This window comes from Trifolium pratense, linkage group LG1 (genome assembly GCF_020283565.1).
Source record: "Trifolium pratense cultivar HEN17-A07 linkage group LG1, ARS_RC_1.1, whole genome shotgun sequence".
NCBI lineage: Eukaryota > Viridiplantae > Streptophyta > Magnoliopsida > Fabales > Fabaceae > Trifolium > Trifolium pratense.
The window spans coordinates 20,523,256-20,544,023 of NC_060059.1; the positions used below are offsets into that span (position 1 = coordinate 20,523,256).

The 20,768-nt window shown below is 33.2% G+C and overlaps 2 protein-coding genes across 2 annotated transcripts; both read left to right on the plus strand.

Annotated features, from left to right (window-relative positions):
• Nucleotides 1-1,578: 1,578 nt before the first annotated feature.
• LOC123902972 (small nuclear ribonucleoprotein SmD1a) lies at nucleotides 1,579-5,429 on the plus strand. Its single transcript, XM_045952815.1, has 4 exons — nucleotides 1,579-1,739; nucleotides 1,852-1,928; nucleotides 4,819-5,010; nucleotides 5,100-5,429. The coding sequence occupies exons 1-4, from the start codon at nucleotides 1,726-1,728 to the stop codon at nucleotides 5,159-5,161; spliced, it is 345 nt and encodes a 114-aa protein (XP_045808771.1). The 5' UTR covers nucleotides 1,579-1,725; the 3' UTR covers nucleotides 5,162-5,429.
• A 4,392-nt stretch (nucleotides 5,430-9,821) lies between these two features.
• LOC123902522 (F-box protein At2g27310-like) lies at nucleotides 9,822-13,859 on the plus strand. Its single transcript, XM_045952280.1, has 2 exons — nucleotides 9,822-10,625; nucleotides 12,693-13,859. The coding sequence occupies exon 2, from the start codon at nucleotides 12,707-12,709 to the stop codon at nucleotides 13,826-13,828; it is 1,122 nt and encodes a 373-aa protein (XP_045808236.1). The 5' UTR covers nucleotides 9,822-10,625; nucleotides 12,693-12,706; the 3' UTR covers nucleotides 13,829-13,859.
• The last annotated feature ends 6,909 nt before the right edge of the window (nucleotides 13,860-20,768 follow it).

Below are 20,768 nucleotides of genomic sequence, written 5' to 3' on the forward strand. Positions count from 1 at the left end.
TCTTATTTACTAATCCTTTATTAATCTCTTATTGTCAGCTTATCTAGGTGCATAATGTATTTTTGACAATAATAAAGTGAAGCCAATTTCATTTATAATAATAGTATGGATCCATGTTAAAATATAAATACAAACAATGAAAGCTAGCTACTTGTGTTAAAGAGTAAATAAGTCACAATATTTTCTTCTATTTTCTTAAAGGGTTCCAAATGATTGATTGCTAGGCGACTTCTATGGTGCTTGAGCTTCTCATATCGCACACCATATGCGAGTAAAAAAATATCATTAGATTAAGTGGTTATAGATTTCATTGTATGTTGTTGTCCCCGAGAATTTAGCGGGGTTCGAACCCGGACACTCTATTTATTCACCCTTAAGATAAAATTTCTAACTATTAGGCTATTTTGACAAAAAAAAATATTCATTGTATGTTGCCTATATTAGAACATTTCCATTTATGAAACAATCTCTTTATTATTCTAGTTTCTCCTCCACTATCGTTTTCTTCCCCCCACTTCTCTCTAACTTGTTACATGCATGTTATAAATTTATTTTTAGGATTGAGTCCGCTTTTCTAATGAAAGTTTGATATGACTTGTTACTTAAATGTTAAATGTTTAGGTATTTTATGTTAAGATATTTATGTTGAACTAAAATAGGTTTAAGAACAATAGCTTTTAATTTTTGATTTTTGAGTTTTGATGATAACAATATATTGTGAAAACAATATGATACTCTAATATTTTTGTTCCTCTATATAGCTTTTACTGATCCTAGGCTGGATAACGTAAGCTCTAGAACTCATAGTGCCATTAAAATCTGGATATGATGATCACCATGTTATGGACATACACATTCTTCTTCTGTATACCAGTAGATCAAAAGGTCAAAGTCAACACTTCACTCCATCATCTGGACATATCATCCTCTAAGCCTATTCATATTCATTCTGGCAAAAAAAATTCTGAATGATGGAAGTATTGGGTGATCAAGGAAATATTCAGATTAAAAAAATTATAGTTATAAATTCATCCACTATAAACTATTTTATCAATTATCCACTAATATTTTTTTTACCAAACAAACTCTCTCTAAATATATCAAATTTTGTTTTTAGTCCATCTAAAATTTTTCTTCAAACTTCGGTCCTCTAAATATTATGTTTTCAATATTAGTCCATCTTTTTTACAAAAATTCACGTACCATGTTTCAAATGACTTTTTCTATTACATATTATTTATTTTTTATTTTTTGGTCAAGTAGTCTAGTGACTATAAAATCCACCTACTATGACATATTATTTATAAGACCTTAAAATATTATTTTTTAATAATGTTGTTATATAAAAAAAAAAGTCATTTAAAATATACTACATGAACTAGTTGTAAAAAATTAAGAACTAAAATTAAATAGATTATGTAGAAGACCAAAATTAATTTTTCTTTTTGTCAAGAAATTAATTTTTATTTTAAAAGGACTAAAAGTAAAATTTGGTATATTTAAAGGATTAAAAAGTTATTTAATACTTTATTTATTTGTTTTTTGAGGTTTCTAATTACCATCATTATTCATTACAAAGGTATACACAAGGGCAATACTAAAACGATGTCGTATGAGAAGTGCCCAAAAACACTTGTTCACTTCACAGAACCACAATAGCGTCACTGACCCGCCGCACCCTCCGTGGTTGTTGAAGCTGTAAGGTGGTGTGCATTTTCCGCCGCCATGAAGCTCGTCAGGTACCTCTTTCCCCTCTCCTTCTTCCTCAACTTCTTATTTTCCCCCCCTCTCTCTCTCTCTCTGTGTTGAAATTTTCTAAAGCTGAAAGTGTTTCTATGAAAACCGTAACAGGTTTCTGATGAAATTGAACAACGAAACCGTATCAATCGAGCTCAAAAATGGTACAATTGTTCATGGCACCATTACAGGTTCATACTAACCCTTTCTTCTTCCTTTCTGCTCTCATTACACGTTGTTCACTATTAAGCCGCTAAACCCTAAGTAAACCCTAAGTACCTTTCGTAATCACACATTTATCAATTATCGATAACTGCGTTTATCAGCTTTGAATTTTCTAATGTTTGTGTTATTATTCTTTATGGTAGTGTCGTTAATGTGGTCATTTTCGTGTTGTAAATGTAGTGATATCTTAATTGTTTTGTTTTAAACCGGTTGCTTACTTATTTGCAAACTGATAGTTACAGTGCTGAGAATAAAGATTCATTTTTAGCTTTGTATTTTACTGTTTGACATGTTGTGTAATATCTACTGCAATTAAGATATCACTTTGTCCCTTTGTCAAAAAAAAAAGATATCACTTTGTCCCTGTGTGAGCATAGCTCAGTTGGTAGGGACATTGCTATATGCAAGGGACGTAGTTTGAACATTCAGGGTGAAATTCTAGAGACTAGGCTACTTGACCCCAAAAAAAGGAGATATCACTCTTTTGATGACTGATTGTTTGTTGTTGCTGTTGTTGATTCCTGTCTGTAAACCTCCCTTCTGTCTAACAATGAATAGCTGGTTACCCTGTCATTTTCCTAGGTTTTGTTTGCGAGTTTGGAGGGGAGGGCTTTGGAAAGAGGGAAGTAGAGAGGAGAATAGAGAAATCTTTCACATTTTTTATGCTGGTGTTTCCCTTTTTCTAATTTATTGGAGGTATAATCGTGACGGTTGAATTAATGATCTTAGAAGTATACCTATTAGGATAAGATTGTATCAATGCCTTCCCTTCAACTTTCTGCTCAACTCTTTTGCTTTGTGTTCTTTTTGATGACTTTTTGTTTTCTATCACAATGATGATAATAATGTTTAATGTAAAATAGAAGTCAATTGTTACCATTTGAACTCTAAACTTGGAACAGTCTGAAGATGTGTGTTTCCAAATACATTTTGGCAAGATACATATGAAGCTCTTGAATGTTAATTGTTTCATTGGTTGCAAATGTATTGCTTTTATGTTATAGATAACTACCGGCTTTCTAGTCTTTAGACAAATGGACTGGAAGAGTATGCTTAATAATCTTAAAATATAAAATTACACTCTGCTTCTAAAGCATGTACTATGAAAAGTGACAAATCATTTAGAAATGAAAAATACTATTTGTACTAAAGCATGTACTATGAAAAGTGACAAATACATTTATAATAATAATAATTATTACTTTTCTTGAATAAATTAAAATAAAACAAAACAAAATCATGACCATACAATGATTTTATTGACTTTTCTTTTAAAATATTTCGCACTATCAATCATTTTCATTTGTTAACCTATTCACCTATTTCTTTATTATGCCTTTTTTTATTCTGTTGTACTGTAACATAAATATCCCCATCATATCAGCCTATGCATTTAAGTGTTATATATTATGAAACAATCTCAAGAATTGCAAGGAAAGGATGTGTTGTTTTAAAGATGCTGCGTGTAGTTACTTCTGTGCGTAGAAAAATATCAAAACGAGCCAATCAAATCATTCTTATGTTTTCCGTTTTTATGATTTTAGTTTTTCAGAACATTCAACGATTTCCTTTGACCTAATCTAAGCCAATTTTTCAGAGTTACACCAATCTCATCAACAGCTTCTGATAAATCTTCACACAGCCTGTACTCTGGATTTTTCTATTAAACACACTGGGTTTAATTATACTTTTTAGGTAAATAGAAAGTTTTCAAGTTATATGCAACATCTGTTTTCTTATCTTTGCTTGTGCTAAAGTTTGTATGTTTGAGACTCAAGTGCAACCAGCTTCATGCATTGTTAGTGAACAGTTGAACATAATTATTTCCTTTTGTGGAGGCTTATTAGAATCAGTGTAGCCAAGATCGCACACTGGCTTGTAGGATTCTACAATCCACGACCATGTTTCCATGTGGCGTGGTCAAACTTGCGAGTTTGAGGTGAGATCATAGGATTGTTCCTGTTGGGCCAACCGTTTTGCAATGGGCCTTGCTAAAACAGGTCAGGTATTGGGAAAAATATCATTTTTATAAAACACTTGAAAAACCCGAAACACAATCATGTCTCCTTCCCGCGTCGGTGTTTCTTTTTGCGCTGCCACCAATGTCGGTCTTCTTGTCCGTGTGCCTCCGGTTGCGACAATTCACATTTTTCACTCCCTTCCCCTGTTTTCTTTCATGCAACCCTTACTTCCTCTGTTTCTGGGTTGGATCATGTCTTTTGAGTTACGTATTATGAACCAAGTCTTTTAGTTACTTATTAACTTAGTCTTTTTAGTTACTTATGAACTTGGTCATTTGAGTTACTTCTGAACTTATGGATTGATGGTTATGAATTTTTAATTAACTTAGTTTAGAGAGAAGATGATGGATACTAGACTTAGGTGGTTTGGGCATGTAGAGATAAGACAATCTTGGCTGTTGTTATTGTAGTGTTGTGATATAGAGGTTATTTTGTTCATGTATGATTGTTTTTATGCTTGTGTGGGTGTGTATATGGTTACAGTACATTTTTGCCCTTAGGTAGGATTTCACGAGTCATGTTGCGATCCTCGAGTTATGAGCTTTCACCCCCTCCCAATCCTATGTAGGATCTCGAGTTTGACTGTTGATTAGAATTGAACCCTGTATTATAATTTGGCATGAATACTACTGCTTGCTTACAATCCAAATATAATGTTAATCAAGCACCAGGGGTTTTCCTTGACAGTCATTAGTAAAAACATACTGGCAGACAACATAATGTTTCTAAACAAATAGCTTGCCACTTAGTGTCTCTGAGTCTTTTATTTTTGGGATGAGATCATCCGTGTATTGAAAAGCTTTAATGTTGTTCCCAACTTGTTGCTATTCTACAGGTGTTGATATTAGTATGAACACACATTTGAAAACAGTTAAACTAACACTGAAGGGGAAAAACCCAGTGACTCTGGATCATCTCAGTGTGAGGGGTAACAACATTCGTTATTATATCCTTCCTGACAGCTTGAATCTTGAGACTTTGCTGGTTGAAGAGGCACCTAGGGTCAAGCCTAAGAAGCCAACTGCTGGTATTTTACAATATCCGACTCTCTGCAATTTTTTTATTCAGTTTAGCTGCTATCCAGTTGTTTATGGTTTTCAACGTTTTTATTTTCAGGGAAGCCTTTGGGACGTGGGCGTGGGCGTGGGCGTGGACGTGGTCGTGGCCGCGGTCGTTGAATTGCATATTCAGAATTTTTGTGCCATATGGTTATATTGTAGGAAGAATTTATGAGTGGTCTTGTGGACATCAAGAGAGTGTTCTTGCTGATTAGTTATGTTGGCTTTGCCTACATTGCTATTATTTTTGAACAAGTTCTTCTGTATAATTCCTGTGAGTTCTTCAACTGAGTAATACTTTCTGTGAGTTCTTTAACTGAGTAATATACTTTGTTGACTTCTAAAAGATACCTAATGCAATTCAAGTCTCAACTAAGGTCTGCATATATGGTGCCCTCGTGTCTCTTTAAATGACTGAGATATGGTTCCTCAAATTTTTCAACGGCCAAGACATTTTTTTTTAGTAAACCACCAAATTAGTTTCCGATGCAAGACACTTTCAAATAAGACTATGAATATTTCAAAAAGGTCTTTTATCTTTGTTAAATTTTACTCATGACACAATTGACAATAAGTGAATGAACTTAAGGATCAAATTAATAATTTGTATAATATAAGGACTTAATTGATAATAAGTGGTTAAATATAGAGATCAATTTAACAATTTAAGAGAGCCAGATCTTTTTGAAATATTTATCAAGTTAGGGACTTCAAAGACCTATTTAAGAGTATCTTATAAAGTTATAGATTAATTTGGTGGTTTATTTTTTTTGTTTGTTTATTTTAACTTGATCTTATATAATAAATTTGGATGGATTTTGTATGATAAACATATGATAGGTGTTTGATATTACATGCTTTTGATGCAGACTACATACCAAGATATTGCACCTAGGTTATTTGAACTCACCAAACCTTTTTGAAGTTTATATCCAAAAGGCAAGAAATTTCAAGAAGTTTATGTTTATTTGTTAAATGTGGAAAGAACAAACATATCTCTAATGTGGAAAAAATAAATAGATCTCTGAAAATAACCTAGGTACCAGTACTAGGTTATAGTAATCTCTACAATGTCATATAATATTTTTGCAATCCATACTCTCTACAATCTACTTTTGCAACCCATACATATTTTACTATAATGATACAAAATTATGCAACTCATGTGTGTGTCTATATATATAAAATATTTAATATGATCCACTAAATAAGTTAATATTGTGTAAAAAAAATTAATATTAAATTGATGATACAATATCTTAAATAAAATATTTGATGTTTGCTCTAATGATAAGAAAAAATGAATACAAATTATTAGTCTATGAAACTCTCTTCGTTTGCGGTGTACATATTGTCCCTTCGTTTGCTCAGAGTATTGATATTAACTGGTGCGAGAAGGTTGGAAAGGAATACAGGAACATTATTTTTATTACCATGTGGATTCTCTAGTGTGCGAGAAATGAGTTGGTTTTTAATAATCAAAGAGAAAATGTTCACACGAGTGTGGCGAAGATTCAATCTATTGTTGTTTCGTGCTCTACCGTGTTTAGTGCCTCACCGTCGGTCTCTCATCTCAATGTTAATCCTCTTCGTGTGTCATGGTACCGACTACCGACCTGCAGAAGGTACAGTTTTTCTCAATGTGGATGGGAGCTTATTGGGGTCGTCGAACACTGCCGGTTATGGAGGACTGTTGTGAGACAATAACGGCGAATTTATTTGGGGTTTCTATGGTGCTGCAACTGTTCAGAACATTCTATTTGCAGAATTAATGGCAGTTTTGCATGGTCTGAATTTATGTTGGGATAGTGGCTATCGCAAGATTGTGCGTTGCTCGGATTTATTACTCTCTGTCAATTTGATTAAAGAAGGAGTCACAATACATCACCGTTTTGCTAACGAGGTTCATTGCATTCGTCAACTCTTAGCTAGGGATTGAAATGTTGTTATCAAGCATACTCTTCGTGAGAGAAATGCGTGTGCGGATGTTTTAGCAAAATTGGGATCTACATCTAATACAAAGTTGGTGAAGATTACTACTCCTACTAGTGAGTTGCTAAGACCACTCCTTGATCATGCTTGGGGTGTAGAATTTACCAGGGAATAGAGCCCCTGTTTGTTTTCTCTTTGTTTTTTTTTTCTCTTTGTTATAACCAAAAAAGTTTATGAAACTCTCTTAAATATCTCACCGGACATATAAGCAACATTCTATTTTCAACTCCTTGTTTTCACTATTTAATATTAGTTCATAAGTCATAGTTGTCTCATAAATTGTTCAATTAGAAAGAGTGCTCACTTATTAGAGAATGATTTATTAATAGGTTTAGAAAGTACATTGAAAGAGTGTTATTTATTATGGCTGCTTCTATTATGCACAAGTTCATCAAGTGGTGCACGGTGCACCACTTATCAATAACCCGATAATGAATACGAATTTTATAAAATCCACCGTTGGATAGAAAGTTTATATCGTATAGATCATCCATATAAATTTTAAAAAAAATTGAAAATCATTTGATGTGTTATTGAGACCTATCAAAATTAACGGTATTTAATAAAATTCATAAACCGTTAATTTTGATGAGTCTCAATAACATATCAAATGATTTTCAATTTTTTTAAAAATTTATATATATGATCTATACGATATAAACTTTCTATCCAACGGTAGATTTTATAAAATTCATATTCGTTATAGAGTTATTGACAGAAGCGATTATGCCGCCAGGCATGCCCGACAGGTGCATGGGCTCCCACTTATCTTACTCTTTCATTTTAGCCAAAGTCATTTATTATTACCCGTGTTTTAATATGGTAATGGTAGGTGGTGTGGTTATGTGTTGCTATATAATACTTTCATCGGTCATTTTTTATGCCAGTTAGATACTTGGATTAGACTGATAATTGACCTTTAACACCCCTGGTTTCATTGAAATTTATCTTGGTGTGTAGTCTGCATCAAAAGATAATTTGTAGTAAACAATGTTTAATTCAGATTGGTTGGTGTTAAAACTTTTAACCTTGTTACATTTAAATGAATAGAGCTAGATTATGTCTCGCTAGCTGGTTTTACTTTTTTTAATTATGATATTGATACGAAGTTTTTATCGCCGTTAATAATGATTAATTTTCATCGGGAAACTTGTGAGGCACATAAGGTGGGTTCTCTCATTTCAACCGAATTTTTTTCATACGCATAAGTCAGGAATCAAATAAGTTTTACTCCTTTATTATGTTTAGTTAATTTAAAGACCGCAATTTTTTTTTTGTTTGGTTATAAAAATAAAGGCAAAAAGTAGAAGAAAAAAAGTGCCATGATGATCACGTTGTTTTACGGTTATCATTTGATAGTTTTCTTTCGAGTTCTTTTAAAATTTACACTGAAATGATCTGTTCTTTTTTAAGAATCGTGTGCACTATTCATATAATTTACACTAATAATGGATTTTTTAAAATTCGTATTTATTATAATATTATTCATAACTTGTAGAACTATATGCCATGTGTAATAAACCTAACAGTAACACAATGTCATGTGTAATCAACCTAACACAATGTCATTAGTGGGGTTGACATTTTTGCAACCTAACATTAGATATATGTTTAATTGAATATGTACACTCTCATTTAATTATTCAACATTTTGTCATATTTTTATATTAATTTATTTTTTAAAATAATTATTTTAAAAAAAATAAATTTTGTAAATTTTATTTATAAGATACTAGTGTCAATATTTAATTAAACTTTAAATTATCTAGGAATTTATCTTCAAAAAATCTTAAATTTGTGTTGTCGAAATGTGTATTGTCATGTCATTTGAGTGGTCCAAATGAACAATTTAAAAACATAAAAGTAGTTTGATAAATGTTGTTTCTTTAACTAACACCAAATCAAACATAACAACAAATCAACACCAACGACACCAATAAAAAGAAAAATACATGCATATATTTCTTTTAATTTATGACGAAACTGCATTAAAGAAGATATTTTGAAGTAATAATAAATAAAGAATTAAAAAATATTGTTTTTTTTCGAAAGATCACTTAGTTGAGAGTATTCTCTCCAACTGAAAGAAATTCGGTTTGAAACCTGACACAAAGACAAAGAATTAGAAAAGTGTTTGACCGAAAAATTATGTAAAACAATAAGAATGAAATAAAAGATAAAATTGTTGGATGCAAGATTCGAAGCCACACACATAGCTCCGAAAAGTAGGTGAAAAGTAAGTTTCAACAACTTAATTCTTATCTTAAAAAAAAAAAACACCTTAATTCTTTATTTCCGTAAAAAAACACACCTTATTTCTTTATATGTTGTTTTCCTTTAAAAATAAAGATCCAATTTTTTGGGCTTTGCCCTCTTTCTTCAAAAAAAAAATAAAAAATAAAAATCCAACTTTCTCTTTTAAGGAGAACATAAATAAATAAATAAAAGCCAGACCAAACATGCTAAGATATTTTAGTTGACTTATCTTTGAAAATTAAATTAGGCCAAAATGAATAATTCATTCTCCAATTGATTTGTGGTATGATTCGGGATATATACCCGCCATGCAATGTCTCAATAAAATTAGAAGTAGTTTAATGTGTAAAAAATACTTTGCGGAATGATGGTAATGAATTGGTGTTTAACTAGTACTTCAATCTTCGATAAAATTGACTCCTTTAAATATCTAGTCAAGTATAAATAATTGTCGACGGTATAGCTAACTCTATAGTTTATATGGATAACTTTGGTTCCACTATTTATATCAAATGGGAGCCCTCTCCTCCATAAACCCTTAAGTTTAATGTTAATGGCCACATATCAAAAGGAATAGCTTCTTAACTTGTGGCGGATTATTTAGAGATGTTCAGAGTGGTCTTCTCCAAGGTTTTTATTGCAATTTTGATCACAATAAATCTCAGGATTATGAGATGTGAAGTTTACTTCATGTTATGTGTATTGCTCGTCATCTGCACCCCGATCATGTTATTTTTGGCAACGAGAGGGAATTGGATTCTTGCGGCTACGCTAGATGTAATCAAGATATTTGGATTGTCTTATTAATATCAGACCATCTAGATCTTAAGATCGAATTTTAGCTATTATAAACCATCTAATTTTAATCAAACAATTCAGATATAATATAACCATATGCAGTGTAGTCACCTCTCTCCGATTATATATCATTCGAATCCAAACGAGAGAGCATAGAGTATAGACTATTTGTCTCTTTCTGCCTAGAACGTGCCTACATAAGAAAAATCTTGTGATAAAGAACGCTTCTTTCGTGTCATAATTTGTGAGGTGGAGACCAGAAAAAGGGTTTGATTGACTTCAGAAACTGCCTCGTAGTTGTGTCTTTCAGAAGAACAACCCGACAAACACAGTACTAACACTTTTCTTCCCAAAGTACATAGATTGTGACCTTTAACCCAATCCTTCTAGATTATTGTTTCTTCTTTAAATACTCTCATCTGGGTGAAGCTTCAAAATCACTCTTTTTTGCTTCTTCTTCTTCTGCCTCTTATGTTCCAGTTTCAGACAACTTTCTCGTCTTGTTGATCACTCCTATTAAGCAGGTCTTATATTTAAGGTGAGTAACTACAACTGAAAACCTTTGACTTTCTCAAATTGATTATATATCTGTTTATGTTTGGAATTTTCTCAATCTCGTTTAGGTTTGTTTGTCAATTATTTGTGTTGTTGTTGTTGTTGTAAAAGGGTATGCTGCTCCTAAACATATTAAGGGTTGCAATTTATTCATTTGAAGTTTACTCTGACTTTTGTTTGGATAAACAACTTAATTAAGCGCTTGTAACATGAACACTTAACATATAAGTACTTATGTATAAGCTATTTTTAGGGTTAACCAAGTTTTTCCTTCTTAAAAATATAGCAAATTTTGATATTAGTTCCTAAAAGTAAAAATAGAATGTTTTCGTCCTATCAAAATTTATTGATTCATTTTTGGTACTTATGGACTTAATTTTGACATTTCCTTGACATTTCTTGAACATAATATGGACATACAAATGTTTCATAAAAATGATTATAACCTTGACATTTACATGACCATAAATTTGGCCATTAGGGATAAAAAATATAATAAAATTTTGGGAGGACGAAACGAAAACATCCCATTTTTATTTTTATGGACTAAAATCAAGATTTGCTATATTTTTAGGGACAAAAAACTTATTTATCCCCTATTTTGATAACCGAAGATAAAATGAAGTCAACCTGTTTTTATATAAACTATAGACGGTTTTCGTAAGCTATATCCTATAGAGCTTACAAAAATAAGTTAAGAACAACTTTTGGACATGTTATAAGCTGTTTTCATAAGCTCTCCTAAACAATATTACTAGTGATCTGGTGAGTAGATAACCTCAAATAAGTCAATCAAAACAGACCTTATGTTGAACTTTAATTTAACCCACACACACACATATACTAACTTGATACTTTTATATAATGTACAACAACTTGATGAAAGGGAAACTGAAAATCAGTAGTGAATTTTCTTTAATTTAAGTGCTGAAATTGTAGGAAACTATTAGTATTAATGTAATAAATTGGATGTTTTCAGTAGTTTTTCAGCTAATTTCATTTTCGACTTGTTTTCAAACAAAAACCACTCAAATCAATTTCAATGTTATTAACCGTTCACTTCATAGATGCTCTAGTAAGTAGTATCTGATATCTTGAGTAGGACCTGCCATCAATTAAATGTTGTAATTTCGAGTCGAGTTTGAGCTAAAAAAATGTTCGTAATGAACTCAAGCCGAGTTTCGAGCTGAACCAATTCTTAACGAGTTGAGTCGAGCTGATGCGAGTTCGACTCAACTCATTTCCAGCCCTAGTTGTAAATGCATATACGTAGACATGGAATTGATGCAACTGCTTGCTGATCTTGCTGTAAAGATGTGAATTGAGAAATGAAAATGTTATATTATTGGAACACTTAGCTTCTATAATCTATTTAGGATATCTAAATTTATAGACGATTGTTATGAAAGTTTCCTCTTCTCATCTATAATGCTTCATATGTAAATTTTATACTTTCGAGTAACATATCATGACGAAGCATCTTACAAGAGGTGTGTGCATGTGTTTCTAAGTAGCTTACCTTGATAATATTTATTAATCCATCAATTTAGTCCCTCAATTCTTTTAAAAACATGAGAGATAATGATACTTTAGGGACCATATCGATTGATTATTAATAGTTTAGGGACTATTTAATAATTAATATATTTCTATAGTTTATGGACCAAATTGGAGAGAGGTTGATAGTTCGGGGACCAAATTGAAGGTTTATTCATTATTTGGCATTTCAAATAGCAACATTTTGGATTCTTTCTTTGTTACACTTTCTTGTCAAATCATGTATTTTTCCTTTTACTAATAAGGTTTAGAAAGCTCAAAATAGCCTTCTAGTTTGCAAATGATTTGTTTTAGAGTACAAAATTTCACGCATGATTCTGATAAACTAACTTGCTTCTGACGCACTAGTCTTTACATAGTTGTGTTTACCATGTTAGCAAAACATTGTATGCCCAATTATTGGTTTATGTGTGAAAATCACTAATTTAATTTGTTTTCTTCTATTCAAACTAATTCATGTTCATATTCTGATTTGAATTTTGTTTTCTCACAGTCAGGACTATTGCTATGTCAATTGCACCAATTGATAGTATAGCCTCATTGAGTAATGATCTCTTCTATGACATATTAAAACGACTCGATGGCCCTGCATTGGCTAGTTTAGCTTGTACATGTGCAGCATTTTGTTCCATTTCAAAAGAAGAGAGTTTATGGGAAAACGTATGTGCATCCGTGTGGCCATCAACCAATAGGGAGGATGTCAAAAGTTTAATATCCTCTATCGGCGGTTTCAGAAAATTCTACGCCGATTGTTTTCCTCTTATCGTAAACAAGGAGGTCGGACAGTATCAATGGAACAACTATCTAGAATACCCTGATGATTGGACCGAAGCCGAATACTATGGGGATACAAATGAATTTGAAAGCATCACCCCATCGGATTTTGTTTCCATCGTAGACATTAGGTTTAAGGGGAAATCAATCTGCTCCAAAGTTCTATCTGGAATTCCAAACGCAAACGATAATGGTGGTTGGTTCTACAACTGTCCTTTTCGTATCGATCTCCTTACATACGCAGATAGAGATGATAACAACGACGAGGAAGTGACCCTTTCCGTATCCGACGGTCTTCCACCGATTACATCGATGGAAAGAGAAAGGAAAGACGGGAAACTATGGCACGAGCTTCGTGACGGTCTATTTCTTAGTTGGATATTAGTAAACAAGAAAATAAAGCAAGCTGCAAATCTTGCTAGCTGGAGTCCTCTCGACGGTCAAAGACATTGGCCGACCGATAAAGACTTTGTCATCCGATTCGGATCTGTTCTACCTGCACAGGACATTCTTCCTTCTCAAGTAGTGCAATGTATCCTTGTTATGAAGTTTCGAGTGGTTCACATTGAAGAAGAAGGGTTTGAAACAAGTCTTAAATTAACAGAACTTAGCATGCAGTTGGAAGACATGGAAGGTGCTCATGTTAATGGAAAAAACAGTTTGCATATTCTTAAGGAAGCACTTAGCTGCAGAAGAAGCAAAAACTATAGTGAAGTTATTGAATCTTGTCATATGTATTCAAAAGTGCAAAATGAGTTAAAAGAGGAAAAGATGAGAAGTGAAAGTAGGTTGGATACACTTTGTATTTTAAGTGGCATTGCTGCTTTTATGACATTCTGGTACTATGTTTTGTGAATAATGGTATGAATTTAGGGACTCTTTGTAAGATAAAATTCCTAATAAAATAAACAATTGAAAAAAGTTTTTTTTTGTTTTCGTTTTTTAATTTGTATTAAGTGATATAAGTTTCACTTGGTTTTAGTAGTTTTAGATTTGAAATTCTCTTGGTATGAAACTTTGGTAAATTAGTTTTATCAGCAGCATGTAATTTTTTATTTTTTTTACCGTGAGTTAAGTAAAATCTAACAAAAAAGTTGTTTCACCTAGAAATTGAACTTACCAGCCGCATGTATTATAAATATGTTTATCATACAAAGATTAATAATGATTGAGAACGAGAATAATTGTTTTTAAGGAATATTTAAATTTTTGCTTACTTTAGAATTTAGATACTAAGATTACATTTACTTTTGCAAAAATATTATCTGTTTTTATTTTTAAAAAAATTGGGTTAATTTTATGTGTTGACACGAATAAAAGATATTCTTAAAGTGAACAATTGTTTTGCATTCTTGAAAACAAATAAAATATCAAAAGAGTTAATTTCATGATTTTTTAAAATGCATCATTTCTAACTTACATTTTATTAGTCTATATTATCTTCATCATCACAATGACTCATTTGCTTCATGCTGTCTCCAAGTCAAGTCAACACATTTTGTGGCCCAATTGCTTCACACTATTGAAAGTTTCTCTTTTCATCCCCAAATTTCCCTTCACACGCAAAAATATGCGGAAAATTTCGATTTCTATTTACTGAAATTTTTTGCATTTTTTACGTGAGAAAAGAAACTTCGGTGCGAAAAGAAACTATCCACACTATTTGGACTGCCTGACTTGCTGATCTAGTTCCATGGCCTAACCATAAAGATCATTTAAGCCCATATGTTACCTTTGGGTGGATACTTTAGACCTTCTCCACATTTCTAAAATTTATATTTTTTTTCTCCAGAAATATAATTAGAGAGTTTCCTTTACCATCCTTTGAGTCTTTCATTTTACTACTTAAATAGCAAATGACAAGTTTTTTTTTTTTTTTTTTTCCAAATTCAACAGCGTTTGAAGATATCACGTCCGTCAAAACAGGTTCAATTCTCAAAAAATTGTTGATGCGTTTTGGAAATGCAACGTTCACAACTTAAGCAGCGAACCAAGCCAATCACACGTCTGATTGATGTTTTGTAGTCCAAAACACACCGACAGTTTTTTTTTTTGGTAAAAAACGCACCAAAACCATTATAAATATAAGTGAAATACGCGCGGTTCCGGGGGGGGGGGGGGGGGGGGGTGGTGGTGATAGGGATGACCACGGTTCAGTGGTCTAATGGTGATTGACGTTGAACTTGGTAGGGAGGACCACAGTTCGATCCCCGCAACCACGGTCGGGGGCTGGAACCGTTTGATGTCAGAACTAACCCCCGAACCAGATTATATGGTCCAATATTAGGTTGGATACCAGTGGTGAAAACAAACAAAAAAAATTTGATATACATGATGTTTGCCAAATTAAAATTGAGGCCGGAAATAATAAAACCTAATTATTAGAATCATTACTCATTGTCATCTTTTGTTTAGTTTCTAGTATGCTCTCAAAGAATATGGGAAGTAATGGACCAACTAAGAACGTGCAATGTAATCAAATGTATAAGAGATCATTGTGTTATGGGGGGGGGTAGCATTTGGATTCCTCCTAGCCTATACTGTGAAGCAATCCAGATTAAGATGAAATGATCTTGATTGCATTTTGCAATTGATTGAACAATTTCTCTAAATGTCACGTATAATTAATTTGCTACCGTGAAACTCGCTGCAAAAGTTGGCAATAGCAATAATACTATACATTATACCTATATCTAAGATGGTTCTTTGAAACTTTCTTTTCATATGCATATGACTTTTGACATATGGACCAATATTCATTAATTAATCTGAGTTTTGAAATGAGGGGACAAATAGAATAGGGTGAGCTTCCAAAATTAGTTCCCTGCAACTCACTACAAATGAGATGCTATTCCTTTCAGTCTCAGAAATTTTCTTTGTTTTATTGTCGTTCTTTATAGAAGTCACTGTCGAGAGAAAAGTATGTTGAATAATGAGAGAATTGTTTTTTGAGTTAGGATCATTGTTGGTTATTTACATAGTCTACTCCCGTTGACAACGTAAGATTAATTTCCGTTTGTTCGAAGTATAATTTTTTTTTGGACTAATTAATACTTTTTTTTAACTCTCCATGAATCGAAACTAGGATTGCCAACAAAAAAAAAAAATCGAAACTAGGAGACTCTCGAGTCGGCATGTTACTGTTATGGTAAGTGTGAGGTGAGTAAAATCTTACATTGTTTGAAAAAGTGGAAGTTGAACTTTTCATAAACCTAATTTCTTAATATCTTAAGTTTTGGGTTAAGGATGTGATGTCCAACTTACTTGTATAGTTGTTGTTCTGAGTCCAATGTGAATGAATCTTTAGCTGCCACCTAGTGATCCAACAGTAGTATCAAAACCGATAGTTCGACGAATGGTTCGACCGACTCATTGTATCGAAAGTCTTCTTGATAAAGATGGTTAGACGTATTAAATGAGATCATTACAAACTAGGGTAAAATATGTTTTTAGCCCTTACTTTTATATTAAAGTTTTTGTTTTCGTCCCTGTACTTTAAAGTCACTTATTTTCGCCCCCAATTAATTTTTAGTTTTGGTTTTAGTCCAAATGCTAGATCAACTAATTATTGACTAACGGAAGTCCACGTAGCATTGACACGTAGGATTTCGATGACACATGACATCTTACGTGGACTGCTGTGTCATTACTTTTTTACTTATTTACCTTAAAGATAAAATTCTAGCGGTTAAGTTACTTAAAAAATATCAATGAATTAGAAAGAATGGAATTGTTTAACTATCAATTACAATTTTTTATTAGATAGAAGCTAAGATATCTGTGTTCTTGAAAGCTAGACTGTCTTGCTCTCTTCTTATTCTCTATTTTCTTTCTTCTTGCACATGGATTTCAGGTTTGGTGAGAAATGAGAGCTCTTGCAAAGCTAAACAAAACTGGAACACATGAAGAAAGCAGATTTAATGATAGCCAAACTTCAAGTCATTTTTATATTAAAACAATGTTAAGGCAGTATGAAGCTATTCTAATATAAAAATTCTATATTTAATAATATTAAAAATTTAATGTTTAAAATGTAAAAATGTATAATTTTAAAAAACAATTTTATATATTTTTTAACATGTTCCTTTAAAATATACGCTAACATTATCCTTATAACAATAACCATTATATACAAGTACTCATGTGCTTCACGTTGTTTGATGCACATCTTCCGTCAAAACACCTCAAACTCTGCTTACTAAGTTGACGTATAGATGATTTGATTTTGGTTTCGACTTTCTGACTCTTTGTAAACTTTTGTAGTTTACTTCGGTACGTCTTGTGCTGGAGGGGCTGTTTGTGTTAATATAGTTAAAAAAAAAGTTGTTGTATGGATAAATAATTAATTTGTAGTTTGCCTTATCTTATAGTTATTTATTATACTAAGTACTTAGGTATAATTTTGTTTACAGTTTTATAAATAAAAGTTGAGGGAATTTTCCGCCGTAAAATAAGTTTATAAATACAATTTTTCTTCTAGCGAATGTGTTTGATCATATTAATAAGTTTAATGTGTTGGTATCTAGACTTATGAATGTATAGGGGACGATATCAAATATGAAGAGCAAGTGTTACTTTCATTGGCTACGCTAACCAAATCTTATAAACCACTTGTGCAATCAATGTTAGCAGAAAGTGTTGTCTAGTTTGTTTGTGGTATTGGGCCTTGATTAGCTTAAGCCCAATACAGTTGTGTTAGGCCCAAGTGTAATGACTTGCTATATAAGCAAGGTTTGTGTGATCAATAAAATTGACTTGGCCATTTGTTCATAACAAGTGGTATCATGAGCCTTTAATCCATCACCTGTGTTCAGTTTCTTGCAAGAAACAAGTTAGTTACGGTGGTTGCAACCACCCTAACCGTTCCAAAAGTTAGTTCTCCGTTCATCTTCTTCACCTCACCACACCAAAGAAACCTGCATTCTTCATCTTTCTCATTCCTCCCACTGCAATTTTCTTCGCAATGGCAGAAAATTCAGACTTCTTGAAGCCTTCAATTCCCAAATTTGATGGCTACTACGATCATTGGGCAATCTTGATGGAGAATTTGCTCCGATCTAAAGAATATTGGAGCTTGATCGAGAATGGTGTGACAGTGGCTCCGGCGAATGCAACGGTGGAACAACAACGCATTGCAAATGAGAGTAAGCTTACTGATTTGAAAGTCAAGAACTATTTGTTTCAGTCTATTGATCGATCCATCTTAGAAACGATTCTTAATCGTGACACTGCACGAGATATTTGGAATGCTATGAGAGTTAAGTATCAAGGTTCCACAAAAGTGAAACGTGCACAGCTTCAAGCATTGCGCAAAGACTTTGAGGTTCTTGAAATGGGGGAGAGTGAATCAGTAGAGGAATACTTTGCAAGAACCATGGTTATCACCAACAAGATGACTTCTTGTGGTGAAAGAGTAGAACAAAGTACTGTGGTTGAGAAAATTCTTAGATCAATGACTGCAAAGTTCAATCATGTAGTCTGCTCTATTGAATTATCTTGTGATGTTACCACACTCTCCATTGATGAGCTGCAGAGTAGCTTGATAGTTCATGAACAACGTATGAAAGGCCAACTAATCAAGCAAGAAGAGCAAGCTCTCAAGGTCACTAATGGTGGCAGAGGGAGAGGTAGGGGAAGAAATTCAAACTCTACTAGAGGTCGTGGTAGGGGAAGGCAAAGCAAAGAAAATGTAGAATGCTTCCACTGTCATAAATTGGGACACTATCAGAATGATTGTCCCAATTGGAGTGAAAATGCCAATTATGCAGAATTGGATGAGTTTAAAGAAGAAATGCTCCTCATGGCCAAAACCAATGATGATGAGATTGGTGAAAATTGGTTCTTGGATTCTGGGTGCAGCAATCATATGTCAGGTAACAAAGATTGGTTTTATGATTTTGATGAGAATTATAGAGATTCAGTGAAATTGGGTGATGACTCTAGGATGAATGTGATGGGAAAAGGAAATATGAAACTCAGTATCAATGGAAGAGTTCATGTTTTCACTAATGTGTATTTCATACCTGGGTTAAAAACAAACCTTCTCAGCATTGGCCAAATTCAGCAGAACAATGCTACAATTGTATTCAAAAACAATTGCTGCAAAGTTTATCATGAAGAAAAGGGATTACTTTTTGCTACATACATGTCAACAAATAGAATGTATATTATCAAAGCAGAAGTAATTGCTCCAAGATGTCTGCAAGCTTCAAAACCTGTCAACTCTCAGCTTTGGCATAGCAGATATGGCCACTTAAGCATCAAAGGATTGAATGTTCTTGTTAAAAAGGATATGGTGAGAGGTCTACCAGCATTGAAAGAGCTAGATGAGAATTGTGCAGATTGGTTGGAGGGCAAGCAACACAGAGATGCCATTCCTAAGCAAGCAAATTGGAGAGCCAACTCTAAGCTTGAACTTGTTCATTCTGACATCTGTGGACCTATCAATCCAAAATCCAACAGTGGCAACAGGTATTTCATAACCTTCACTGATGATCTAACTAGAAAAACATGGATATATCTGCTGAAAGAAAAGTCTAGTTCACTAGAAACTTTCAAACAGTTTAAGGCTATGGTTGAAAAAGAGTCCAGTTGTTCTATTCAATGCCTAAGAACAGATAGGGGTGGTGAATATACCTCAAATGCTTTTAATGATTTTTGTAGTAATATGGAATCAAGAGGCAATTGACTGCAACATACACACCTCAGCAGAATGGTGTTTCAGAAAGGAAGAACAGGACTTTAATGAATATGGTAAGGAGTATGTTGGCTGGAAAGGGTGTACCAAAACCATTTTGGCCAGAAGCTTTGAAATGGGCTACTTATGTGATGAATAGAAGTCCCACTCTATCTGTCAAAGACATCACACCAGAAGAGGCTTGGAGTGGAGTCAAACCTTATGTGCATCACTTCAGAGTTTTTGGATGCATAGCCTTTGCTCATGTACCTGACAGTCAAAGAACCAAGCTAGATAGCAAAAGTGTGAAATGTGTTCTTCTGGGACTAAGTGAAGAGTCAAAAGCTTATAAGCTTTATGACCCTGAAAAGAAGAAAATAATCATCAGCAGAGATGTTGTATTTGAAGAGAATAAAGGTTGGAATTGGAATAAGATCTCAGACAAAAAGCAAAACCAATCAAGCAATGATGTTCTCAGTGATGAAGAGTGTAGCACATCAGCTTCAGCAAATGACAATGAGGTTCAAGCTGAAATTGATATGAACACTTCAAGTGATGATAGTGATGGTATTGATTTCCAGTCTGAGGTGAATTTGCCTCCAAGAGCTAGGAGACCACCTCAGAGCTTGAATGATTTTGTTACAGGAGAGGAGCTTGACCAGCTGCATAATCTTGCAGTCTATGTAGCTACTGAAGATCCAACATCATACAGTGAGGCTGCTAAGTCTAAGGTATGGATAGAAGCTATGAATCAAGAAATGCAATCCATAGAGAAGAATCAGACCTGGGAGCTCACTAGTTTACCTGATGGAGCCAATGTAATTGGTGTGAAATGGATTTTCAAGACTAAACACAATGAAAAGGGAGAAATTGATAAACATAAGGCAAGACTGGTGGCAAAAGGGTACAATCAGAAGCATGGTATTGACTATGATGAGGTATTTGCTCCTGTAGCAAGATGGGACACAATTAGATCAATACTAGCTATAGCAGCAAGAGAAAGTTGGAAAGTGTTTCAGTTGGATGTAAAAAGTGCTTTTTTACATGGAGAATTAAGTGAAGATATCTATGTTGAACAGCCACCAGGTTATCAGAAAGAAAAGAACAAGGTGTACAAAC

Excerpts from the sequence above, each read along its gene's own strand:
- LOC123902972 (XM_045952815.1), top strand. Across the intron at positions 1,929-4,818 it reads TGTTCATGGCACCATTACAG|GTGTTGATATTAGTATGAAC; the intron begins GTTCATACTAAC and ends GCTATTCTACAG. Across the intron at positions 5,011-5,099 it reads GCCTAAGAAGCCAACTGCTG|GGAAGCCTTTGGGACGTGGG; the intron begins GTATTTTACAAT and ends TTTTATTTTCAG.
- LOC123902522 (XM_045952280.1), top strand. The coding sequence starts at position 12,707 with ATGTCAATTGCACCAATTGATAGTATAGCCTCATTGAGTAATGATCTC.